The sequence below is a fragment of the Schistocerca serialis genome, chromosome 4 (assembly GCF_023864345.2).
Source record: "Schistocerca serialis cubense isolate TAMUIC-IGC-003099 chromosome 4, iqSchSeri2.2, whole genome shotgun sequence".
NCBI classification, from domain to species: domain Eukaryota; kingdom Metazoa; phylum Arthropoda; class Insecta; order Orthoptera; family Acrididae; genus Schistocerca; species Schistocerca serialis.
In genome coordinates, this window is record NC_064641.1 from 447,849,612 (window position 1) to 447,877,416 (window position 27,805).

Below are 27,805 nucleotides of genomic sequence, written 5' to 3' on the forward strand. Positions count from 1 at the left end.
TAAAAATTCTGTTCTTGAAGACTTTGTAACTTGTACAAATATGTATTCACAATTAGACGGTATATTAAAGCTGTAGGTGCACATTCTTATAACTATTGATCACATATAAGCAGTAGTAGCACTAGAATAGTGGCTCTTATTGATGCCTGTAAGTGTCATTCATTTTGAATTTGTTAGTGGTGAGGAGACATTGCCCTGTCCACGGTGGAGCACCTTGTTCTAAAATCACCACTACCACTAGTCAGGATGCTGTTTTTGTGCACCAGAAAGAGACCACTGAGGAGAGGAAAATGGCTCTGAGCACTATGAGACGTAACTTCTGAGGTCATCTGTCCCCTAGAACTTAGAACTACTTAAACCTAACTAACCTAAGGACATCACACACATCCATGCCCGAGGCAGGATTCAAACCTGCGACCGTAGCAGTCTAGCGGTTCCAGGCTGTAGCACCTAGAACCGCTCGGCCACTCCGGCCAGCTGAGGAGAGGAAGTGAGACGCCAATTATATTGATGTCACCAATGACGTAGTGTGCAACAGCCCTTTCTGAACGTAGGAACTGGATTTGGACATGTCTCCAGCACCTGATGTGGCACAAGATCACACTAAAAATCAACTACAAAATTATGAGTAACATTTTGGCCAAAAGAAATTGGCCCCCGAGGCAGGCTGTGACTCAGTATCTCCACTGTACAGTAAGGAGCAATCTATCCTCTTCCTAATACTGTCATTAATCTAGACTGAATTTTCCAGAATCAACTACAGCATGTTGTGGCACCTTAAATGGAAGTGTTAAAGAAACTCTCCCAGGCGCTTTTAATTTTATATCTGAAACAGTAAAATTTCTCAGTTCCTGTGATAAGGAAAGAATTTTAATTCCATCCTCCACATGCGAAAGGACTTTACATGCTTGAGTAGCTGTTGAAGTGTTACCCTCTACAGGTGCATAGGAATAATCTTGGGAACAATAATCAACTGTCACTTTGGAAAATTCAAACACTTCCTCAGTCATTTTCTGAGTGGATTCAGGTAGTATTTTTCTCAACAGTTTATATCATGAAGCTAAAGGAGTGTCAGGCTTTCCTGAACGTTGTTTTATTTTATTTGAAGTTAACATTATTTCATTATTAATACTTAGCTAATTGTTCATACAAATGTGTTATTTCAAATACCAAACATAGGAAAATATCTTCATTCCCAAATCTTATTACACTATTTTTATGCATAGTATCCTCAGACGACTCCATACACTGGATTTTCACAACTATCTTGCTTTTTTTGATTGTCCTCCTTCACCCCACACTGACTTGTTAACATTCTATCTGACTGTTTTAAACAAGAGGACTGCATCCTTAAAGTAGTGTGTCAATGTGAAACCCACTTATCATCATCATAATCATCATCAAACTCACATTATTACTATTCTTCCACACTAAGAAGCCTCAGTCAGTGCTTCTTATTTGGGGAAAATTGTTTTTCTATTTTTTGCGGCCTCCTTGCACCCACTTTCCATTTGCAGCTGACAATAAATGGACCAGAGAAATTTGCAGAGATTGTTGTTTGGTTTATGGTCCTCACTGTCAGTGATAAACTAACACAGAGATCTGAAAGTGCGAGTACTAAAAACATCGAAAATTTTGAAGGGTGTTATAGTGATGTGCACATAAGGAGGCAGGTGGAGAGGCAATGCACAGAGTCAAGAGGTAGTGCACCGCATAGCATGATGCTCCAGCCAGTAGTGCCAGTCTGCGTTGGCTGCCTGTAGGATGTGTACTGGGATGCACATAGCATATTTAGCATTGATTTTCATGTTAGCTAATGTGATGAGGTTACTTAGCCACTATAGTGTTCATTATGGATGGCATAAATGAAACATGACAAGTACTACACTAAGAAGTGACAAGCTTATCGATGTTACTAAGTGACAATACTGTGGCACAAAACCCAGACACAGTTGAAGGATGCCTATGTAATAGCTTCCACGTGCAACAAAAATTTGATTTTCAATATATCACGTAAATGTAAAAAGTTAACGTATTCTAATCATTAATAGGAATAATTTTATGTGAAATGTTCAATGCAGTATGACAAGTATTACAGTTATAAACTGAGTATATGCCTCGAGGCAACGTAACTTACTGTGCACAAATACCCTGACTATATTCATCCAGTATTTGAGAATGACAGCACTTGGTGACTTGCAAAAAACTTTACACACAATTTCAAATCATTGTGGAAATTTTTCTTGTTGACACCTCCGCCCCCCCCCCCCCCCACCCTCCTGGGCCCATAAATGACAAAAGGAAAAAGTTCATTCCTTACTACATTTTCGTTGTTCATAGCATAAAATTTCAACAGCAGGCATCATTACTAAGTTTATCTGCAACACATTTTGCATACAGTATCCACATATATCACTGAATGTACCTGCAAAATTGTGTAATTGTATGACAAATGATTACAGGTGGTATGACAAACAGTGAGATGCATGAAAAATTAGCTTTTTCTTAAAACAGAGCAGAAATGACCTAAAACATACTCATCCAGTGTCAACAAACTTTAAATATAATTTCAAATATTTTATTGCTTACATGTTTAACGTCAAACATTTAACACATTAACTCATTTGTAAAGTAATCAGAAATTTGAAGCTGTCTTATACAGGGCAGTTTGATTCATTTTACTCTCTGTGTGTGTGTGTGTGTGTGTGTGTGTGTGTGTGTGTGTGTGTGTGTGTGTGAGAGAGAGAGAGAGAGAGAGAGAGAGAGAGAGAGAGAGAGAGAGACAGGGGAAAGGAATCTCCATGCACAGAATGCATTGCGTTGCCGACTTTTCACGTGGAAACCACTATAGCCATGGGACATGGGGGGCAAACAAAACATGCCATTACCAGTTTTATAAAGCCTTTGTGTTGCTGCAGCTCTATTATGGTTGCGTGACGTGTGGGCTGTTCCATATTTTTAGTGTATATTATCCTTTGTCACTGCAATGTTGTACTCTGCATAATACTAGTCGGCAGTTGCAGCCTATGTAAATGTGCACTACAGAGATAAAAGTCACCACATACCACAAAAGCAATAGGTGTGATGTCAAAATATGCATCTGATTGTAAGTAGAAACAGACACAATGCATGAATACTATAATATTTGTTTCTGCCAGAGCAGAAAATAAGCAATTTCTTGTTAGTTAACATTGGTTGTGTGCCACTACAGCATTACCACATTGTGTGTCAACTGTCCCTTGCTCAACGCATTGATTGCTGCATGAATAGCGATGGGTGTTCTGCTGCCACGCCAGGCACAGGGTATTAGACATCAGAGTCTGCTGTGGCTGCCTGTTGCCAGAAAGCAGTCAATGCTTTGGAGCTATCTCAAAGAGGAAGCAGGACAAAACAATATTTCCTGCTACAGTCAGTGTAGTCAAACAGTCTGTGAGTAGGGCTTAAAATATCAGTTTTTACATGCTGCTTGTTCCAGGTGTCTCAGCTGCATACATCAACATGGCACAACTGCAACAGCATACAATTTCCGCACAACATCAAGAGTTTTGACTGTAGGAACTCAGTTACAAGGTGTGAATAGTCAGCTAACAAGTAATTTTATTGGACTATAAAAATCTATTTTATTTGTTTTCTGCAATACATTATGTGACTTGTTTCACTATAAGAAATTCTACACTGTTTTAAAATATGTTATTAAAAATCAAAATGTTGTGATGTAACACAGATAATCAATCATTTTAATAAACTGAAAACCATGGTGAATGATAAAGAGGAAACTAGAAGTATTTCAAGTATCAAAATCATTTAGATGTTAAAGAAATGACCAAACAATACATTACAAGTGTAATAAACTACTGGTACTTAATAATCATATTTTTTGCTGGAAGGATGTGGTAACTTACTTATGTGCTGTCATATCCACATTGCAACAGCTGTGACAAACCATCAATCTGCAGTACTATTGAGTTTCCTGTATACACTGCCTAACTGTGTGTTCTTGGACCTACAGCTTTGTGTGTAAGATAGTACTAATCACAATCCTGTGGCTTTCCTCAGAATGCTGGCAAATGAAAGTAAATATAGCAATATTTTGAAGATACTCTTCATGGTAAGGAAACCAGAACTAATGCACATACATTTAGCCATAAGAGCAGCAATGAAATTTACTACAGGACAGTACATTGTATGTGTTGTAAGAGAACACTAGTTGTGAACCACATCTTGTCTGAAGACCAACTTTTGTACACACACAACTGCAAAAACCATTCTTTGGACTGAAGTGACCACACCACCACCACCTACGAGATCTGTTCATTCCACCATCATTGTATTATTTGGATAAACAATTTTACATATCAGTTTATGCCAATAAAGGTCACTGGATGTATCCAGTCTTCGAAATTATTCCATCAAATGGTATGTCCTATATGTCTGAAATGCTGTCTTTCTGCAAATAATGGTGCAGAAAATGATTACAAAGGACTATTTTGTTAATGGAAATTGAACAATGAAGTATGAGAATGTACAAGCTTGATTTGGTGTGGAAGATGCACAATTTCTGAGCAATGGGTTGCAGTTGTACGCCCTATCATCAAGTGATACAAGGATAATGTAGCTTTTTCCACCAATGGAGAAATAGCACAGTTACTGACATCATCATCATTCAACCATATAGGGATAAGTAAACCTAAATCTTTCCAGTTGCCCTGTACAGTATGTAAATTGAAAATCTAGTTGGGAAAAATAACTTCATATTTCAGGAAAGTTCTAGCTTTCCCCCAGAGACTTAGAGAACAAGTGAATAATGGTAAATTTTCCGATCACCTGACATAGTAATAGTAGTAGCAATGGTTTATTTAATTGAACCATTTGCCCAGACAAAATTGTAACTAACATTTTTGACAAAAGTGAGTTAGAATTGGAATAACATTGTATATGACACTATATATCTGCTGATTAAACTGTTTCCACTGCAAATTATTTTTATTATTGTTTCCACTGCAGATTATTTTAATTATAATTGCTGAACTGTGAAATTCTTTGTTGCAGTGTACTTCACTATGAGTGAATGCACTGTGGGTTGAATAAGAAACAAAGTTAACATTTGTGTGTGGAAGGACAATAAACACAAGGTGCTAGGGGATAGTGGACACCCTTACACATCGAGGGGAAATGGTCCTGTTCTTGGAAAACTGCTACATAAGGGGGTGAGTGGAACACCGTAACTGCTACTTGAAATGAGAAAATGTTTTTATAATTTGTGTAGCCAAAAAGGTGTATATGTTGTATATTTGTAGAGTTTTATAACAATAATGGAAATTCTTGGATGGAGCAATATATAAAATACTCACCTATAGTAGATCAATGCATGGAGCACAAAAACACACAACAGCATTCACACTACCTTTCGAGCACTAGCTCTTTTTCCAGGAATAGTATGCACATTCACACACACACACAATCACACAGACACCCAAACACCTACTCCTCTGGCCACGACAAGACTGACTGAACTAAAAACAGATGTAACCCATCCGAGCATTTTCCCTCTACCTCTCCTCCCCCCTTTTCAACCCCTCTCCCTTCCCACTCTTTCTCCCTCTTCATCTTTCTCTCCTTTTCCTCCTCCCCTTTCTTCCCCCTTCAGTCATCCCTCACCTCTTCCTACATCTCTTTTTGCTGTACCCTCTATCCTCTCTTCATCGTGTGTGGGCAGGAAATCATCTGTCCACAGACCTGCCTCTTTCCTGCTACTCCCTCCCCACTTCCATTAGCTCAGGCAACTGCTTTCAGTAATGAAGTATCAATAAATTAGTCTTGCTGTGGCCTTGGGAGTGTGTGTGTGTGTGTGTGTGTTTTTGCATGTATGTGAACTATTGCTAGAAAAAGAGCTTGGGCTCAAAAACTGGTGTGAATGCTGTTTTCAGTTGTGTGTTTCTGTGCTCCATGTAACTTGAGATGAGGGATATTCTACCCACCTCCCCCCACCTTACAAAACATCCTTGTCCATCCCCATTCCAACCCCCAATCCTGCACCCCTTGGGTGCTATGATACAATTACTGCACAGCATTATATGTGGGTATGACAAGTAACTGACTGTCTAATTAATGGCCACTACCAAACTGTGGCAAATGCCAATTTGACCATGCAGTTGCTGACCAAGCTGCACACCACAATACAAATGGTTCCAACAGCTGCTTCACTACATGAGCCATTTGGATAACCTCTCACAGCACAAGTTTCTCTGAACTATGCAGATAGGAATTGCCTCTTCAACACATTCTGCACTCTTTCAATCCCCCTGGCCTAAACCTCCACTAACCTGTACCCACTGCCTCACCTTGCCTTTTCCATACTCTCTTCTGTCCATACTACCCCTTCTCCCTTCTCTGTCCAGACAATGCACTGCCTTGTCCCATCATTTGCTCCCCGCTCCCCCCCCCCCCCCCCCCCCACCGTGCATGCTCCCACACCATCTACTCTCCCTCCTTTTCAACCCCTCCCCCCTCTTCTCCCTATTTATCTTCACCTTTCTCTCCTCTCCCCTTTCTGCCCCTCAGTTTCTTCCACTGCCTCCTCCTCCCTACTTTTTTTTAATTGTGCCCTCTATAACAGGGCCAGCCACGGCATGCCAAACTTCATGCGGGCGAAGTGTACATGCCATGGCTCTACCTATATCAACGTTGCTTGGTCCTTCTTGGAAGTACTTGGTACAGTGTGACATTTCATTTAGCAATGCAGTGTGATATTTTTCGGTCAGCATAACTCTCTTCAGTTCAGCAGGATTGTGATATCAGCAGTGTTTACTCTTCACTATTTGTTCATTTTTCACAGGTCCAGTGGATGTTTGCACAAAAAGAGGAAATCTAGCACTCTATCATCACAAGCTTATAAAAAAACAATGGGAAAGACAAAAGAGAGGGATGAAATTCTCAATATATATTATGCAATTGCATAAGCAACAGGTATTGCAAATTTGCTAGGAAAAAATATTACAATGCAGAAAGAATATAAAAATTTAGTTGACAATAAAACAGCAAAGAATTGCAACGATTGACAGATGGGATCTAATGTTCAAGTACATCAAGAAGCACTTTGTCCTAAATTTGCAGGCATGCAGCATGTGAAGATATCAGTGATATAAATAGTTAAATTTCTGATTTGCAAGCATTATTCCACTGTCAGTTGCAACTGTTTTCGATGGAGTTAAGCGAAGAATATGAAGACTGTATATATTACTGCAAACTACATTGGTTAAGTCAAGAGTCAAACCTGGAACAATTTTTCGATATAAAACTCACTATTGTTGAATTTATGTAGGAAAGAGAAGTCAGGAACAAAAATTATAACATCTGGAATGGAGTGCAGATCTTGCATTTTAAGAGCAGACTTCACTGCACACTGCCCACAGTAAGGCACTGCAAGGTGAGGGACAATTATTTTCTGATTTGATGAGGAGGCATTCAGAAAGAAAATCACATTAAACAAATGCAGTCCACTTCCCTAAGCTCACTGCTGTTAAAGAAAATGCGAGGTTTCAAGAATTCACAGAGGCCTCGGAAGAATTAAAAAAGCAGTTTTCTAAAAGTTTTGAGGATACTGCCAATCTTACATCAATTTTCGAGACCATTCGCTGTTTCAGTTGAAAGCGCCCTTGTGATGTGCACATGTAATTGTCTGATCTGCAAGGAAATTCCTATTTTAACAACAAATTCATTTATGTCAAAACTGTTGAGGATGTCTACATTGTTTTCCTCAGGTAGAGTTTCCATGTCTCCATAATGAGGTAGCGAAAGTGCTTTGATCAACTTATTTGTGTGAAAGACCTTTTTTTGATTATGAAACTAAATAAGTCAAGGCTACATGGCAACCTGAGTGCAAAAATGTGTGAAATTGTCTGCATCTGCCAGTACGCCGACAGTTTGTACCAGACCAAAAATTATGTCTTCAGTGCACCAAATAATTAAATAGTACTGAAAATTTGTTTTGTTTGTGATCCATGCTGCTGAGAAATCTGAAATATAAAACCAAGTTGTATGCAGTGCAACTGCACTGCTATTTAAATATGGCATGTTCACAGTTTCCTTCTCCTGTTCAGACAGTATGGCATGGCAGCGGGGAAATGTGCAGCGAAGCCGAGTGCTATGGCGCTCATGCCAGGGCATGTCCCATGAGCCAGAATCTTGGCCGCCCCTGCTGTATACTTTGTTTATCTTGTTGCATGGCCTTATGTCATCTGTAACATACTGACCTCTTTCACACTACCACCTCATCCTGTTTTTCCCTACCCCTCCACACTTCCATCTAACAGCCCAGGTAACTGCTTTCAATAGTCAAGTATTAATAGTCTTGTCATGGCATGTGAGTGTGTATTTGGGTGTCTGCGAGACTGTGTGTACTATTGCTAGAAAAGTACTACAGTAGGACTCAAAAGCTAGTGTGAACGCTGTTTTCTGCTGCGTGTTTCTGTACTCCACGTGTCAGTCCGATGTAGATGACTGGTTTCCTTTCCCTTATTTTACATATTTATAGAGCACTAATATAGTAGTGTGACATGTAATTGAAACTGCAATGTTCTGAACATAATTCCTATTTTGCAGAGTTTTATCAGCAAATAGTAAGGTGCAGCTCATTTTGGAGATTTTGCGCACCTGATTTTGACAAGCAAACACATTTTTGGGCTACACAGTGCACTGAGGTAGCTGATCTGAAGAGATGTACAACAGAAGAGAAAACATTTTGTTGCCATTGTTCACTGATATACATTTGATTTACCTTTAGAAACCAGTAGACGTACACATTTGTCAAAAGACACTATGTAATGTTTTGCTCATTACATTTTGCGAAGTGCAAATTTTGATTGACAAATTAAAGAACAATTCAACCCTCGAAGACAAAAAAGAAGAGCATTCGAACAGCTTAAACACAATCACGGATCATGACAGAGGTTTTGGTGAAGAAACACACTGAATCACTTTCAAAGTAAGAGAGCCACTACTCGAAGGATAAAACTGTTAGTTGGTATTTAAATTCAGCTCTGAGCCTGCACAAAATGTATGTCCTTTTCCAGAATAAGTTTCCTAAACTAAATATCAGTGAAAACATGTAAAGAGATATTTTCAGAAATGATTTTAAATTAAAATTGTGCGCGCCAGAGTCGGACAATATTTTTATTAAAATTTTGCCAAATGATTTAAAAAGCTGAAATGGAAAGTGCAATTCACCACATAACGGCTGAAGCAGCATACAAGACGCTTGCAGCTGCTACTGGAAAAGCAAAACAACAGGAAGTAATGTGACTTTGTGTGACGATCTTCAGTAGCAATTCTTCTGCCCACAGTTGAATCAATTCTTTTGCATTTTATCAACATCAGTACTGTTTTCACAATGTGGCAATATGTAATATTGGTAATAACACTGATTTCATGTCGTTATGACAAGTAAACATTGTGAGGACATGCGCAGCACACACACCTTCATGCAACCTGAAGTATGTTCTTGCACATTTCGATCCGTTCAATGATGGTGAGTTTCAGAATATGATAATCTGGTCTGATCACTGCTTTGGGCAGAACAACTGACAGAAAATTTCCTTTTCCAAAACTGATCAGCTGTAAATATTTCACTAGACAGGAAATTCGTCATTGTGTGGCATATTTTCCTACCATGTGATAGGGATTATATCCTTACAGAGAAGAACAAAGAATCTTTTTGTGTGTATTACCAAAATGACTGATTCAAGTAACTACCAATGCCAAGGACAATGGATTTCGAGTCTGCAAGGTGTAACCAGAGGATTTCAGGGATCTTAGTGCACTAGACCAAGGGTTGCATAGAGGCTCATTCAAAATAACTGAGTATACCTGACAATAAATTTCATGACAACCCTACTACTGTAAGGGAAGAAAAAGTCATAACACCCTACAACCATGATGTGGTCAGATCAATGCAAAGAAGCCGAGAGGTACTGGGTAGGATCTTAGTGCACTAGACCAAGGGTTGCATAGAGGCTCATTCAAAATAACTGAGTATACCTGACAATAAATTTCATGACAACCCTACTACTGTAAGGGAAGAAAAAGTCATAACACCCTACAACCATGATGTGGTCAGATCAATGCAAAGAAGCCGAGAGGTACTGGGTAAAGAAATCTGCCGTCAGCTAACGTTTCATTTTTCCCTACCTTGTGTGATAAACTTTTGCCAAGCAAAAGTGACAAGGAGAAAGATTTAACTGACACATGTTAGAATTTCTATCCACAACTATCAAGTGAATGATGGATTTGTCAAGTCTGTCTGGTGAAACCCATTGATTGAGGACTGAAAATGTAATACTGACTACATGTTTAAAGTAATAGCACAGAGAATAGTGTCAAATTTTTCAGTATTTTGTACCGCTGCTTGAGCAGATCTTTATTGCAATAAACATTATGTGATTTTAACCCATGTTGTTATCTTTTCTCAAAATAAGCTTTCAATTTCTGCAACAAGCAACACAGAAAAACGAGTGCACTGCAACAGTGCAACATTGCAACTGCATGAATGCAATGTTGTTCACCCAGGAAAATTGAAATATAATTTTTTTTTTCAAAAATAACATAAGGAATTGTGTAACAACTGTTACAAAAATATGCAGAATGATGTTTTTCCTCATATACACTGCCAGCATCAATAAAGCCCAAATAGATAGGCATGAAACAGCTGCTTTTCTTTTTTAGTTACAACACTGTTTAGCCGAATGATTCAATGACTCTATATGGCCATTCTTGCTTTTACTGAACTGCAAAGCTAGCTGTTGTCTTGACAACATCTTTGATTCTGGTTCAGTGTAAAAGTCATTTTATGAGGTGCTAGTTTAGAGTTTTTTGTGATGTGCATGATCTGGTCATAAATTATGTGAAGTTATCACCATTCAGATTGATTTTTACTGAAGTAAAAATAGCAACAGCCACTGTTCATAATTCTGGAAAGTGTCCATTCTAACATATTGTTCCACACAATATGTGTCATTCCATCAGAAGACATCAGACTCCCAAAAACAACACTGGATTTTCAATAAATTTTGCTGAATACTGCTGGAAGGCTATCATCGCAGGCCACTAAAACAAACCATGCTCTCCTTATGCACAAGACAGGAGCACAAGAAGATTTTAATCTTCCCTGGCTTTGAACATCATTCACTTTTAGATACACAAGTGGTCGGGAGATGAGAAGATGCTGGCAAAAAGCATTAGTCCATTTATTCAGACTGAACTAACAAAACTATCTGTTACTGGATTTACATGATGATCACCACAATTGTGTGTGGAACATCTAACTCAGCTCTTCGTCTGTCAAACTTCTGGGTTACCTTATTCAGTGCAGATGTAAGCAAGGGTTAGATGGCCCGTTTTCACAGCTGGTGGACTAGGACTGTAAGAGTGTATCTAAGGCAAAAACACAAATTTTTCTCTCTTATCATAATTCCTGTGTTGAAGTACCACACAATGATGCATTGCCAACAATTAGATGTCAAACACCTTGTGTTTTTGTTTTCAGGGTGTGATGAGAGAATTCTCTGCAACATTAAGCACACTGCCATCATTACTGAAAATAGTAGTTCTAGAAACCAAGGGAAAAAAGTTAATGTCTGACACTTGTTCAGTTGCACCACTAGAGACAACAGTAGCCATGCTGGTCACAGCTAGGAAAAGGTACTTAAGGAAACATCCCAGCTTTTGCCTGGAGATGTTTAAGAAACGTATAGAAAAAGCAAATTGAGATATAGAATTACTAGCTATCACTTTCAATCAAGTGGCCAAAATTCAGTACTGTTGATACGCACATGTAAAAATACATGATACTACCTTGGCTTTTGGAACTAACAGCTTCTACCTTGGGAAAAGTGGGGAGCGGGATAGATTGGCAAAGGTTAAAAAGGAAGAGCAGGTCACTCAGACCCCACAATGAGAAGGACCCGCCTGTTGTGAGGATCAGAGGAGACATTTTATCTGTCAGGAATGAACTATTAATTCCACAATCTGGGGCAGTATCACATATCTAGGTGTTTCCATATGTCCCTATCAGCAGTTTCAAAATTTCACAACCTGAATGTAAGTTCTGGCTAACAATTCTGTCTCATAGTTTTATAATTTTTTCTAGTGCATTTTCCTCTCAATATACAAAAGTAAACTGGATCTGAAATGCACATTTTCTGAATATGAATTTTTATATACAGGTATTGGACAAAAATATAGAAACACCATGAAAAATATATGCTTGAATATAAATGCACTTTCTAGCCAAGCCTGGAGATTGCACTGTTGTATTTGGCCATGAACAGCACCTGTGCAATGTCCTCAACACATTGCATCAGTTGTGGTCAGAGCAGTATTCTATGTAGTTGTGAGTGCATTATCTCAGAGCTATGTAAATTTTAACGTGCATAAACTGTTGGTGCTTGTATGGTGGGTGCTTCGTAACCAAGGCAGTCTAAATATTTCATGTTTCAAGAGGCATCATATTGTTGATTTATAACACATACAGGGAAATCGGAAAAACATCATCCAATAAGTCACAATGTGGATGAGTGTGTGTTGAGTGGTCATGACAAATTGTCATTGAGGAGGATTGTGATGACAAATAAAACAACAGCTGCAAAAGTCACTACAGAACTGAAGGTCACACTCATAAACCCTGTCAACACCAAAACAAAACAAAGTGAGCTCCATAAGCAGAGAATTGCAAGGAGCACTGGAATTCCAAAACCACTCGTAAGTGATGCAAATGCCCGTAACAGGGACCTTTGGGCTGAAGCCATAAAACCTGGACCCTGGAGAAATGGAAGAAAGCCACTTTGTCAGATAAATCTTGTTTCATACAGTTTCCAACTTATGGTGGGGTTTATGACCCAAGAAAGGAACATGATGCATGGGTTGGTGATGATTTGGGCAACCATACAATGGTATTTCATGCCCTTGAGACAATATTTGTTCCCCAACAGAGATGATGTTTCAAGACGACAGGGCCACTGTTCACACAGCTCACATTGTCATGGACTGGTTTTGTTAGCACAAGGATGAATTGTTGCAATTCTTCTGTCCATCACAGTCAGCAGTACTCAACATTACTGAGCATTTGTGGTCTACTTAAAAGAGAAGGGTGAGCGATTACTATCCATCTCTATAATTATTTTCTAAACTTGCTATTATTTTGCAAGTGGAATGGTATACGATTCCCTTGAAACCCATACAGGACCTGTATTTATCCATTCTGTTGTTTTGAATGCCAATTGGTTTCCTATAACAGCATGTTAGGCACAGGAATGTGTTATGGTATTCCATATTTTTGTCCACCCCCTGTATATATCTAGTCACTTATCCATAAAGCGCAAGAACACCACCACAGTTGAACACAGTAGTGTTGCACAGGTACAACAAGAATCTGCTTACAAACTGTAGAGGTGTGGTGCTATCATCTTTTGTTTCCTGGTTAGCAGCAGCAGAAGTGCAGCTTATCTGGAACACTTACTTATAATTATCCAAAACTTCTTTCGCTATCAAACAATGCCTGTTTGATGTTTATAATTATATCTTATAGTGATCAACACAACAGTCTCTTGTCTTCAAATTCTGGCCACTATTGGTTTAATTCAATACAAGACAGTGAGAACCACAGCACAACCAAACATTATGTTATTAGGTTTGTGTATTTTACTGCTGCCATGAAAAATTTACTGACAAATAGTAACACAAGAACAGAAATGGTACATTTATCCTCCTATTACTACTAAGTTTAATGGGTAGTTCAACAGTACACTCAGTTCCATGCCTCGCTCTTCAAGATGAGATTTCAGGTGCAGATAGCTCAATGGAATGAGAACTTTATCAGTAATTTTATTTTCTGTTATAGAAATGAGCAATGTTCCAAAGTATTAGTGACAGGTGACAAACAACTACTGAGCTATTGGCATTTGTTTTTCTTTTCAGAACTGTTAACAGGCTTTGTTACTTTCCCACAGAGAAATTTTTGTAATGGGTAATATGCAAAATATTAATTGCCTCATTTGGAAAAAGTAGGGCTGGAGAAAGACAAAAAAGAAAAGCAACAAAAAAAAGTACTTAAAAAGTAAAAATTTGTATATTAGAACTACACACAAAGCAATGTAAAATATTACACAGTCATATTGGTGACCACAACAGTAACGGTCATGTTTAAACTTCATAGAAGGTATAACAAGAGTGAAAACATTTTGTAATGTCTCAGTCTACTATTGTATCTTCTGGAACAACTTTTGCTACTTTTCTCCATTCCTTTACAAAAGTTTTTGGGCACTGCATCTGCGTCCAGCTGATAGGTACCATCTCAATACCTGTTCCAAATATAGAAAACACATATTAAATTCAGTTTCTGAATATTGGAATGCTATGTGCAACCAATGCGCTGCATGAATTTATAGAACTGCATCAACATACAGCGATTGCACAGACTAAATTCCACAACAGCAGCCACAGTGACTACAATTATTTTATTTAACTGCATTAGTGAACACACCTGTATTCAAATTTATCATGAGCAATGGATTTTTGAATGCTGTTCAAAATGTAGCAATCATGTGTCCACAACATAGAATAAAATGTCTCAACTTACTGACAATATATTATAAACTTGGTTAGTTTCTTGAGATTGCCCAAAAAGCCAATAAACTGTCTCAGTTACTCTCAAACCAAATTGCACATTATGGAAAAATTTATAATCCTTCTGGCATAGACACAGATCAGGCCTGCTGAACTACAATGGGGGAGATAGGTATGTTTTGTTTAAGAAGACAACTTAAGGGCTCTCCAGACAATAACATATACTGTTACACACTTAGATAAAAAAAAAAAAAAAAAAAAAAAAAGAGAGAGAGAGAGAAGAAGAAGAAGAAGAAAAAAGATATCAAGACTTGAAAGTATGTGCTTCAAGCTTGCAGAACCTTTCCAGCTAATTCTTCAGCAAGAGAAAGAACCAGACAAAGAAGAAGCATCTAATACACAGTTTGAAGTAACTTTACTCTCCTGCTTAAACTAAAGAGCTTTCCCATAAAATTTAATATCAACTATATGCCTCTCTCTCAATAAATGAATAGCTTAAAATGTCAGAAAAGCTTAAGATTTTACAACAGATTATTCCATCAGACTCTGTGCCAGATATGTTCTAGATTTCCCAGTTTCAATAATTGATAAGCAAGGCTATAGTTTGTGTTTTAATTATCCCACAAACTTCCACACAAGAGCAGGCAGACAGAACAATTAAACTTGCAACAGCTGTAAATTTTAATGGGACAAACATTAGCAACAGAATGCCAATAATAGGCTTTTCTCTCATAAACAAAGAAAAATGGAAGGTAGGGTATGAAATGACAATGTAATTCTAGTGTAGAAGGAAGTCAGAAAAGTCATGGCAGAGGGGGAGAGGGTGAGGGTGAGGGTGAGGGTGAAGGTGAGGGGTGAGGGAATTCTCTTGGTCAGAAGCTTGCTAAATGTAACATTCAGTTTTTATCATACAGAACACTTGATATCTCAATATGGAGTTCATGGTCACTATTTGTCATTTCTGGATCTTCAGTATTGCATTTCGCACCTAACTTCTCACCGAACTCAAACCTTCATATGGATGTCTGCCCTATTCCGAATGGTTTCCGAGATAGAACACATTTAATTAACTTTTGTACGTTTTTCTTGAATAACTCAAAAACCGGACCCTCCAGTGAAAATGTGTCACAGTACAAAATTAAACTATATTAAATTTCTGACAAAAAAGGCCCTATTTATTTTTTCTCTAGCACTAATGGTTTGTGCGAAGAGAGTGCGAGAATGTTGAAAAACTCGCTTGACGTGAATGCCCTATAGCTTACGTAGTTTTTGTAGTCCAATTTGGGGTAGCCTCTTGAGGTAGCAAGTTGAAACGAACAGTTTGATATGGGACACGTGGTCTATCAAGTAGGGAAACTACCTCAAATTGGCCTACAAAAATTACGTAAGCTACAGTGCATGCGCGTCGTGCGAGTTTTTCAACATTCTCGAGCTCTCTTTGCACAAACCATTAGTTCTAGAGAAAAAAAATGAACATGACCTTTTTTGTATGAAATTTAATATAGTTTAATTTTGTACTGTGACACATTTTTGCTGGAGGGTGCGGTTTTCGAGTTATTCAAGAAAAACGTACAAAAGTGATATTAAATGTGTTCTATCTCGAAACCATTTGGAATAGGGTATACGTTCATATGACGATTTTTTTGTTCAGAATCACTAATACTATTGCCCCTCGAAGCATGTACCTTTCCTCCTGACTCACTCTGCATGTCCTTTTTTTCCAGGTGTATTGTGGGAAGTACTTACCAGCTTCACTATGAGCTATCACAACTCCAAGTTCATTTTCAGCAGTTGACAGTTGATACGAGTGAATGTCTGTCATTGGTAGCTGCAGGAGTAATTAATCAAGGAAAACTTGTGCTCAACTCTATAGAATAACAAACATGCAATGCAGGTATAAAATAGTCTTACACTAACATATCAAACATAAATAGAACACTATAATTAATTGAACAGAGGAAAACAGGCTTATTTAAGAAACAAGTTTAACAGCTAACCATTTTTACATAATCACCCTTTTCTCAGACTTCCTTAAACTATTATAGGGCACTGTTTATTTACATATTTAAAACAAAAAAGTATAACAAGTCCCAAAAACAGTGTGAGGATACAGAATTTCTGTGGGATTCAATCAAAGATTTTTTTTGCTTGAGCGTCAGAAGTGCAAGTTTTCTGTACACCCCTCATCTGCAAATCGGTAAATATGTTGTTACTTAATAGAGGTTAGAGCAATGTTCCGCAACTGGTGTGCCACGGCACACTGATGTGCCGCCACAAGGTGTGGGTGTGATGCGAGCATTTACATATTATTGTCATAAAATGAGGGATTTTGATTGCAGACAAACTGTGAATTTTATGCTGTTAAAGAAATTAAATGTAATTTATTTACTTGACTTTAAGTAATAAGGTTATTGTATATTCTTTAATAATTTAACCCATGCTACTAATTGTTATATTTTCATAGAAATTAAATGCAATTTAATTACTAAATATTGTTGTTATACTATTTTTATCTTAAGTTACAACTGCACCAGCTATGCCACTAGGGTGAGAGTACTCTGTAACACTGCATCTTTTATGTATGGCTGGCTGGCGGTAAGTGCTTTTCCCTAAAATTCCAGGGATTAGAAAAAATGTCTCTCTCTTATTATTTTTATTGCTTTTTTATATATTTGTTCCAGTTTGTAGCCACTTCTTAAGCGTCATTGCTCTTTATGTTCACTGCCAAAGGACCCACACTTTGTCAGACAACAATATAGTATTTCAGTTCAACAATATTGCTGTTAGTCAGTCCTGGACTTTCCACTGTATGAGTATTTCAGTTCAGTTTTATCACAGCTGTGCTCTGCACCAGAGTGAATATTGTGACTACAAAAGTACTTTCTGTTATAGCACTATTAAACTATTTTTTCTTCGATATGGATAACTTCAATGTATGGAGTGGTCCATCTATGAATGCAAGTAATGAAACCATCGAGCCCGAAAATAATGTGTTTTGACAAAACATGCCAAATCCCTGAATGTGTCGTGTCATACAAAATGGAATAATGCTGCTATAATTCCCAGTAAACTGAAATGACTTTGGCGAAGAGTTCTCGGGCTTCCAGCCGGGTGGCGGTGTCTTCAAACAGCGACGTTTCGACGAGTGACATACTCATCATCTTCTGGCGAAGTGCCGAGACTTTGCGGATGCCGGTCCCTTTATACCTGCGGTGTGCCCCCCACCACCTGGCCGCGGGAGGCTGGGTCCAGAGGAGCCGGCGGGCGAGGTGGAGGGGGAAGCAGGTGCGCCGTTCGTGTCTCCGTCAGAGCATTCTGATTGCGTCTCGTGAGCTGGACGGTTCTTGTTGCGTTCCTGCCATATTGCGGCTAATGCTGGATTCCAGGCTGCGCTCAGTTGATAGCCTTCGTCCCTGTTCACAAGGTTCTCGTGGACCCGTATTTCTATTGATTCTTTAATGACGCTATCCCAATAGCTCCCGGCTCGGCATAGCACCCTGGTGTTTTCGAAGTCAAAGGTGTGGTTTTCTTTGATGCTATGTTCAGCTATAGCAGATTTCTCTATCTGTCCAAGTCGAACATGCCTGATGTGTTCCTCGCACCTTTTTGAGATGCAGCGCTGCGTTTGACCAATGTACTGCACACCACATTCGCAGGCAATGTTGTATATACCAGGTGTGTTTAGTTTGAGTGGGTCTTTAGCTGAGCCCAGCAGCTCCTTCGTCTTCGGCGGTGGTCGGAAGACGGTATTTATGTTAGATTTTCTTAATAGCCTCCCGATTTTGGCTGATGTGGGCCCCAAATATGGAAGAAAGGCGAGTCTCTTGTTAACTTCCTCTTCCTCTTCCTGAACTTTGTCAGCCTGTCTCCTCTTGAAGGCCCTGCCAATCTGTGTTTCACTGTACCCGTTTTTCCGAAATACCTCTCTTAGGTGGTGTAATTCATCTGAGAGGCTTTCTTTGTCACAAATGACGTGCGCCCTATGCACCAAGGTGGTCAGTACTGACTGGCGTTGCGCCGGATGGTGGCAGCTGGTTGCATGGAGGTACAGGTCTGTGTGTGTCTTTTTTCTATATACTGAATGGCCCAGCGTGCCATCCGCTTTCTTCCTGATCAGTACGTCCACGAATGGAATACAGCCATTCTCTTCTACTTCCATCGTGAAGGTTATATTCTCATGTATGCCGTTTAGGTGGTCCATAAACTCCTCCAGTGCCTGCCTGCCATGCTGCCAAATCACGAAAGTGTCGTCCACATAGCGGAAGAAGTGCCTGGGTTTACGGTGAGCAGTTTGTAGTGCCACCTCCTCAAAGTGTTCCATATAAAGATTCGCGATCCCTGGAGCAAGGGGAGATCCCATGGCCACTCCATCCACTTGTTCATAATGCTCTCCATTGCACTTGAAGTAGGTGGTCGTAAGTGCATATTCAAAGAGCTTCACTGTTTCAGGCTCGAAGTGCCGATTAAGGAGCGCCAAGGCGTCTTGTAGCGGTACTTTTGTCTCCTTAAACTGTCAGTAGCCAAGTTGCATAAACCTTCGAGTATCCCTGCTGTTGAACAATCCTCATCACACTGCTTTTACTGAGATGGCTTCTGCGACATAAATCATCTGCAGTCACCTGGTGGTTACCATGAATTATGTTAACAACTTGCTGACTGTTGTGTAGAGACACTGCAATCACAGCCCTGCTGCTTTGTGTTTCATCAGTCAATAGTGTTTACCCTTCAGCTTCATTACAGCAACAAATCTATCATGTAACGGCTAATATCCACTACTGCATCACTGTACACATTTTCCAGTCTTTCATGAAAGTAAATTGGTGTTTCACTGTTTGAATTCAAGAACCCTAACAGCTAATATCCACTGTTGCATCACTATACACATTTTCCAATCTTTCACGAAACTGGTTTTCACCATCTGCACTCAAGAATTCTGTAACAGATCACAGTCTAATACGAACATCAAGATAGGCCAATTTGCAAGTTACTGTTTTACTGATATCTGTTGATGCAGGAAGTTATTGCTGCAGTGCATTGGAGAAGAAGTTTTACAGAATAGCACCAAATTCAAAATTTTCACTTTAAAAACTTCATTCAAGGAAGGAAAAAATGGCAGACTTTACTTTCTAAGTAATGCTTGATGTTAGTTTCAGTAATAATGATACTTCCACACTTGATCATGTAATAAATGTTCATAATCCTATAAACCAGCGAAGATCTCTTAAAAAATGTGCAAGAATAGTTAACGAGTAATATATTGAAACTAAGTCTACATTAAAACTATTTTTTTATTATTACCCCATAGAGAACCCACTTAACAGCATAGAAGATATGCACGGTGTACAAAATATGAGAACATTTAGTTGTTTGATAAATATTTAAAGAAACAACCTTCTGGCTTGTCAGTGACACCAAGACACAAGCAATCTTGAAATGTCCTGGAAACTACCTTATTACAAAAGCTGCTATGATACTGTACAATCATAAAAAAGTACCATCAACGACTTCATTCCATGACAAATGGTCTAAGGATTACCACATGACCATCATAGATTTTGATGAAATTTTGTATGAGCAATCACACATGCCCACAATAAACATGGGTGCAGTTTCACAACCATGAATTAAATACCTCCAGAGATGCAGCCATTTGTTTGATCCCACAGAACAGCTATCAACAGTGCACCTGTGAGGTTTTGTCAGCTTTGAGGCATAAAATGTCCAGTAATATTTTCTTGAAAATGATGAAAGTAAGTCATTACACTCTCTTAAGCAAAATAATAAAATAAGGTTTCCTGACTGATTTACATATGGATAATATGAAGCAAAGTCAACAGAAAAAATAGACGCTAGAAAAAAAATGCAATGTTTAGCTTTTTATATCTCCCAAAGTACCTGTGGGATACATCTGAAAATTTGAACGTAATAACTTAATACAAGGCTCAGAATATAAAATTTTATTCTCCTACTGCTTTCCAACTTTACCTATCTTCATTGGGAACATGTTTGAATGTTCACACAAAATTTCATCTAAATCTGTGATAGTTGTATGTGAACGTTTTCAGAAATAAAGCCACTTTGCATGGAAGGGCCCTATAGGCAACATCTTATGTTGACTCGGCCAATTCAGGATTGGCTGGGTCTGCATTGCCTTAACAATACAATTTAGTGTTTTAAAGGATACAACTCTGGCAAGGATAATGTCGCCAGGACGAAAACATTTATACATTTCAACGCCATCTTTTTCGGTGGCTCTTACATCTTCTTTCCGAAGGATTCCCCTGTAAGGCCTTGATAGTACAGTATCTCCGATGCATTTTATGACACATTTACAAAACCGCTGGTTGATCAGTGCAACCTACAAGCATAAAAAGATTTATGACTTATGTAAAGAATAAATGATAACCTTAGGTGAAGAATAAATGGTAACTAAGAAAGCCAAGTTTTATAACATAAATAAATACGGGGAAGATGCAAATTTCCAAACAATTTATCATATCATCTGAGAATTATAATCACTACTCAAAATGCAAGTAACAAATGTAGTTTCCTGAAATTATCACACTCAGTACTAATACAAGAGAAGCAATCAGCGCCACGCAATACATGAGACCTATCCAGGTACTGTGCACAGTGTACTGATCACAAACAACCATCCGTCCCCCATCCCCCCCAATAAAAATAGCACTTTTGACTATGGTATCACAACATGCCAAGATGAGATGTTACTTTATGATCGTGTAACAATCCACTCAGAGGAGAGAGCAGTGAGCTATTTCTAAACTGAACTTCTCATTAGATATTATCTCTAGTGAAGTACACTCCATTAATGGAGTAGGTGGTGGTGGGAAGATGTATGGGACAAGCCTTGCATCTAGGTTTATTGCAGGGGTATGATCCATGAGGCAAGGGGTGGGGCAGGGGTGGAGCAGGTATGTACATAGATACTGTGTAGGTTTGATGGATAGAGGAATACCACTATGGGAGGGGTGGGAAGGATAACGCATAGGATATACCTCATTGCAGGGCACAAAGAGCAGTAGTCAAAACCCCAGCAGAGAATGTGATTTAGTTGCTCCAGTCCTTGGTGGTACAGAGTCATGAGGGAAGTACTCCGCTGTGATAGACTGGTGGTTGTGTGGGAGATGATAGGTGACAGGAGAGACAAGGCACAGGAGGTTTCTTTCTGTCCAAGATGGGTGGGTAATCCTTAGTAAAATTGGAGAGGGGCTGCTTGTAACTGCAGATGTGGCAACCATGCAAGGCACAGCTGTATACTAGAGACTTCTCGGTATGGAATGTGTGGCAGCTCCTGAAGTGAAAGTACTGCTGGTGGTTTGTAGTTCTGATACGAAATGAGCTACTGATGTAGCCATCCTTGAGATGGGAATCAGCATAGAGGAAGGTGGCTTGTTGGGTTGAGAAGGACCAGGTGAAGCAAATGGGAGAGATGAGGTTGAGGCTGGAGAGTAATGTGGATAAGGTGTCCTCACCCTTGGTTCAGATCATAAAGTCATCAATGAATCTGAACCAGGTGAGGACTTTGGGATTCTTGGGGGTTAGGAAGGATTTGCCTAGATCAGTGGCCGTTAAGCTGTGGCCCGCATGCAGCCTGAATCAATTACTCGTGCCTCATTAGTATTTTATAACATACATCTAGTAACTAACAGCTGAATCTGAAAACATCAACTAACATTACAAGCTTTGTAAGAGAGTAGGTTTTTTACTCAGTAACAAACAGAAATAGTTGCAGAGACAATAATATTTTAAGATGTGCTTAATTTTAATTGACATTGGTGAATTCAGCCGTGAGCTAAATAAAGTTACCCACTTATCTCAGGCACAGAATGGTAAGTAGCATGGCCACTGCAGGTTAGAGGCTGAGAGAGGGGAGGTTTTATTTTTTGTCTTCCCGTACTGACAACTAACGGGCATGTGGAACTCATACTGATCAGCTGCTATGGTACAAATCTTGACACTGAAGTAATGTAGATTCATGAATGCACTTACACAGACTTTCATCTTCAAATGCTGTGCTTATTTGTAGCAAGGAACATTAAACTGTTGTAATACAGCATAGTCAGTAGAAGAAAACTTGCATTTAAATAACATAGCAAAATTTTGTGATGACGTCTTATATTCAAGAATACAATTAAATGTAAGTACAAATACTATTATTAATCAAAATCATTCAAACACAAAGTAAAAATAAGAATGCCCCACCACACAATTACACAATGTCCCAGGAGGAATGGTCAATATTCAGTGATGTGACAGGAACGATCACGCAAAGTAAAAATGTCTAGTAAACATAGGCTCTAAAATACTTACCTTAAGAGCCATGAGCATTTCTTCTTTGATACTGTGAAACAAATCTCTTCTGCTGCAAGCTTGTTGCTTTCCATGTTTTGAGAAGTGGTACTATGGGCCAAAACAAGAAAATAAATCCAGTGAACATGGGTTCTAAAGTCCTTACCTTACGTGCAATGAGCACTTGTTCATCTTTGATACTGTGAGAGACATCTCTTCTATTGAACAATAGCCTATAGCACTTAAGACATGCGTTTAAAGTCCATGATTATTAGACAATTTCTTTCTTGTTTTGGGCCATACTACATACTCACAAAAAACCATAAAGGGAGGCCAAGAGATGAATACAGTAAGTAGATTCAGAAGGATGTAGGTTGCAGTAGTCACTCGGAGCTGAAGAGGCTTACACAAGAGAGAGTAGCATGGAGAGCTATATCAAACTTACATTGTAAGGGGTACTCAGGGGTAGATATAGACTCAGATAACAATTAGGTAATGATGAAAAGTAGGGTAAGTTTAAAACCTAGGTACAAGGAAGGTAACTGTGAAGAAACCATGGGTAACAGAAAAAAATATTTCAGTTGATTGATGAGAGTAGGAAGTGCAAAAATAGTCAAGGAAATTCAGGAATACAAGTCACTTAGGAATAAAATAAATATGAAGTGCACAGGAGCTAAGATGAAATGCCGACATGAAAAACATGAAGAAATCAAAAAAATTAAATGAATGACGGAAGGACTGACTCAGCATACAGAAAGTCAAAACAAGCTCAGGTGAAATCAAAGCAAGGGCGGTAACATTAAGAGTGCAATGGGAATTATGAGCACAGAGGGGAGAGAGAGGATACTTGGAAAGAATACATCTAGGACCTCTATGAAGGGGAGGACTTATTTGATGACGTGATAGAAGAAGAAACAGGGGTTGACAGGAAAGAGATAGGGGGTCCAGTTCTAGAATCAGAATTTAGAAGAGCTTTGGAAGATTTAAAATCAAGTAAGGCAGCAGGGACAGATAACATTCTATTGGGATTTCTAAAATCATTTGGGGAAGTGGAAACAAAAAGATTAGTCACACTGGTGTGTAGATTGTATGAGACTGGCGATATACCATCAGACTTTCAGAAAAACATCATCTACAAAATTTGCACAGTTGTAAGAGCCGACAAGTGTGGAAATTATCACACAATCATCAATTCGGTTTTAGAAAAGGTAAAGGCACTAGAGAGGCAATTCTGACATTGCGGTTGACAATGGAAGCAAGACTGAAGAAAAATCAAGACATTTTCACTAGATATGTAAACCTGCAAAAAATGTTCAACAATATAAAATGGTGCAATATGTTAGAAATCCTGAGGAAAATAGTGAAAAGCTACAGGGAAAGATGGGTAATATACGATATGTAGACAAGCCAAGAGGAAACAATAAGATTGGAAAAGTTGGTAGGTCTGGGATGTAGTCCTTCGCCCCTGCTGTTCAATGTATACATCAAAGGAACAATGACGGAAATAAAAGAAGGGTTCAAGAGTAGGATTAAAAATTCAAGGTGAAAGGATATCAATGATAAGGTTCACTGAAGATATTGCTATTTTCAATGAAAGTGAACTGCAGTACCTATTGAATGGAATGAACAGGCTAATGAGTACAGCATAGGGATTGAGCGTAAATCAAAGAAAGGCGAAAGTAATGAGAAGTAGTAGAAACGACAGCAGCGACAAACTTAACATTGGAATTTGCGATCGCAAAGTTGATGAAGATAAGGAATTCAGTTCCCTAGGCAGCAAAAATAACTCGTGATAGAGGTAGCAAGGAAAACATAAAAAGCAGACAAGCACTGGCAAAAAGAGCATTCCTGGGCAAGAAACGTCTATAGGTCTTAACCTGACAAAGAAATTTCTGAGGACATATGGAGCAAAGCATTGTGTGGCAGTGAGATATACTGTGGAAAAACCAGACCAGAAGAGAATAGAAGCATTTGGGATGTGGTGCAACAGAAGAACACTGAAAATTAAGTGGACTGATAAGGTAACGAATGAGGTGGTTCTCTGCGGAACCAGCGAGGAAAGGAATACATGAAAAGCACAGCCAAGAAGAGTGGACAGGCTTACAGGACATCTGTTAAGACAATATTGGATAAATTCCATGGTACTTCAGGGAGCTGTAGAGGGTAACAACTGTAGAGGATGACAGAGATTTGGGACATCTGATACTAAAATGTAGACTTTCACGGCCGGAAATATCATGTCCATTATAATTATCCGGGCTGTTATGCCGTGGTCGGTTGATGAATTCTGTGTCGATTGCCAACGTTTCGTCTCTGACTGCAGGAGACATCTTCAAGGGGGTCCGTAGCTCAATGGAAGGTCCAACACACCCACTGGCTTGCTACTGACTGCCGCTAAATTCCGTGTCCGCGCGCTCCCACGCCGCAGCGTGATGTCACATGTTTTGAAAACGTCAGTGCAACTGGCCACTGTCCATCGCCCTCGATTGCCGTTGCCATCACCCAGTAGTGGGCGGGTGGTACACATCTTCTTTATAAACTGTGCAGCGGTGACTGGGATAAAATTGACAGACTACTGCATGATACCATGGGGAAGCGTATGTTGACAACGTCTAGTAGTCAGAAGAAGTAGTTTGATAATTTGCTACCTAACCAGACTGTTCGGCATTTAGACGTTTCCCGGACCGTTATCAATTTGTCCAAACGTTCGTTATCTGACGATGAGACATCGGTGCTTGCCAAGGGAGGAAATTTTGCTGTTAGTCCGCATTTTGTGCCCACGGAAGAAATTATAGCCAGTGTAGAAGCAGAAATTCGCAGTGTGGATTCTGTAACAGCTGAAGAAATCTGTATAGAAACAGTAAGAATATTAGCCAATGCAAAACCGCTGAAAAGTAATATAACTGTGGGTGAGAGAAGAGCTTTAAAACTCCTGAAAGACGACGATAGTATTTTGGTTCTCCCAGTTGACAAAGGAAGCGCAACGGTCGTTATGGATGTGGCCGACTATCGGAGTAAAATTACTGATCTACTGGATCCGCAAGCATATAGGAAGCTGAATAAGGACCCCACTAACAGCGTTCTCAGAACTGTGTCGCGGTTAATAAAAATGTCCTCCATTGAAGAGAGTGTACAGAAAGGTCTCTGCAATTCGGTTGCACTACCACCGAGGCTTTATGTATTGCCCAAAATTCATAAAGAAAATGTGCTGTTAAGACCGATACTAAGTGCCTTTGGTTCGCCCACCTACTCGTTAACCAAGTTTTTGACTACGCTGCTAAAACCACATGTGGGCCGTTCAGACTCTTATATAAAGAATTCGACACATTTCATCAGCAGATTGAATGGCATAGTAGTCCGGCCGGAGGACATATTGCTCAGCTTCGATGTGGTATCACTGTTTACCATGGTTCCACTTAATGATGTATTGGAACAGCTGGATCGAATTTTTCCTGCTGATATTTCAGAACTGTTTAAGTGTTGTTTGATGACCACATACTTCAAGTGGAATGAACACTTTTATGAGGAAACGGATGGCGTGGCTATGGGAAGCCCCCTAAGTCCCGTAATTGCAAACTTCTTTATGGAGAAATTCGAAGAACAGGCCTTAGGTACTGCCAGCAAAAAACCAAATGTATGGTTCCGATACGTGGATGACACGTTTGTGCTGTGGAGATATGGTAGGGAGGAACTAAGCCGGTTCCACGAACATCTGAACAGTATAAACTCGAGAATTCAGTTTACAATGGAGGAGGAGGTAGACGGCAAGTTACATTTCCTCGATGTGCTTGTTTTTAGAAACAAAAATGGTAGTTTGGGCCACTCAGTATACCGCAAACCCACACACACGGACCGTTATTTGCACCGGGATTCGAACCACCACCCACAACAGAAGTGGGGTGTTATCAAGACGTTAGCGGACAGAGCTAGAAATATTTGTGAACCTGAGTTGCTCGACGCTGAGATGGAACATCTCCACAATGCACTAATGAAGAACGGATATTCGTCCACCGAAATAAAACGTGCGTTGAGGCAGCCACGCAGAAATCATACTGACGTACGGACTACTGCAAAATCTAATGTTTTCCTGCCGTTTGTTAAAAATGTAATGGAAAGAATATGGAGGATCTTGACGAAGCGGAATACGACTGGAGCAACTGAACTGCATTCTCTGCCAGGGTTTTGATTATTGCTCATTGTACCCTGAATTGAGGAATATTCTACCCTCTACCCATCCCACTGCTACCACTGTGGTATTCTGCTGCATACAAACATATGCAATACCCTTTTCCATCCCTACTCCATTACTGCCCCCAACCCCTTGCCTCATGGCTAATATCCCTGCAATGAACGTAGATGCAAGACCTGTCACATAAATCCTCTCACCTCCTCTCACCACCTCCGCCAGTCCGGTCATGGGCATCTCCTATCCCCTCAAAGGACGGGCTACTTGTGAAAGCACACATGTGATCTGAAAAGCTAAGCTGCAACCAATGTGCTGCTTTCTATGGGGGCATGACAACTAACAAACTGTCTGCCTGCACAGAAGCCACTGAAACTGTGGCCAAGAGAAAGCTGGACCATCCTGTTGCTGAACACACTGTCCAATACAATGTGCTTCTCTTCAATGCTCAAGGGTCTATAAGTGTTTGAAAAAGAAGATTTTTATGAGAGCCTGGAGAAATTGTGTCTTCAACCAGCAAATAATAGCACAATACAATATCAACAATGAAGGCCACATCATTGTGCAGCATACGTGATAATGTCACACAGAATGCTTCACTACTGTTGCAAAGGAGGTGAATGGAAGAATTACCTCTTATTAGGTGGATGGTTAAGTAACAGATTAGGATACTTCTGTCTAGCACTGAATGGTGAT

At 39.4% G+C, this 27,805-nt stretch overlaps 1 protein-coding gene and 1 long non-coding RNA gene across 3 annotated transcripts in view; one reads left to right on the top strand and one right to left on the bottom strand.

The window, feature by feature from the left end:
* The first annotated feature begins 3,203 nt into the window (after positions 1-3,203).
* LOC126475083 (uncharacterized) lies at positions 3,204-16,465 on the top strand. Its single transcript, XR_007586653.1, has 3 exons — positions 3,204-3,570; positions 5,050-5,207; positions 16,341-16,465. It is a non-coding gene; the product is annotated as an uncharacterized LOC126475083 (long non-coding RNA).
* LOC126475082 (exosome complex component CSL4) overlaps positions 14,104-27,805 on the bottom strand; it is a 74,600-nt gene continuing 60,898 nt past the window's right edge. The window contains exons 4-7 of one of the 2 annotated variants that reach the window (XM_050102648.1): positions 22,948-23,037; positions 20,801-20,974; positions 16,363-16,444; positions 14,104-14,351 (exon numbers count right to left, since the gene is read on the bottom strand). In XM_050102648.1, the coding sequence (XP_049958605.1) occupies positions 14,242-14,351; positions 16,363-16,444; positions 20,801-20,974; positions 22,948-23,037 (456 nt within the window). In that variant the 3' untranslated portion in view covers positions 14,104-14,241. The remainder of the gene's footprint in view (positions 14,352-16,362; positions 16,445-20,800; positions 20,975-22,947; positions 23,038-27,805) is intronic. The other variant, XM_050102649.1, reaches the window with a different exon arrangement.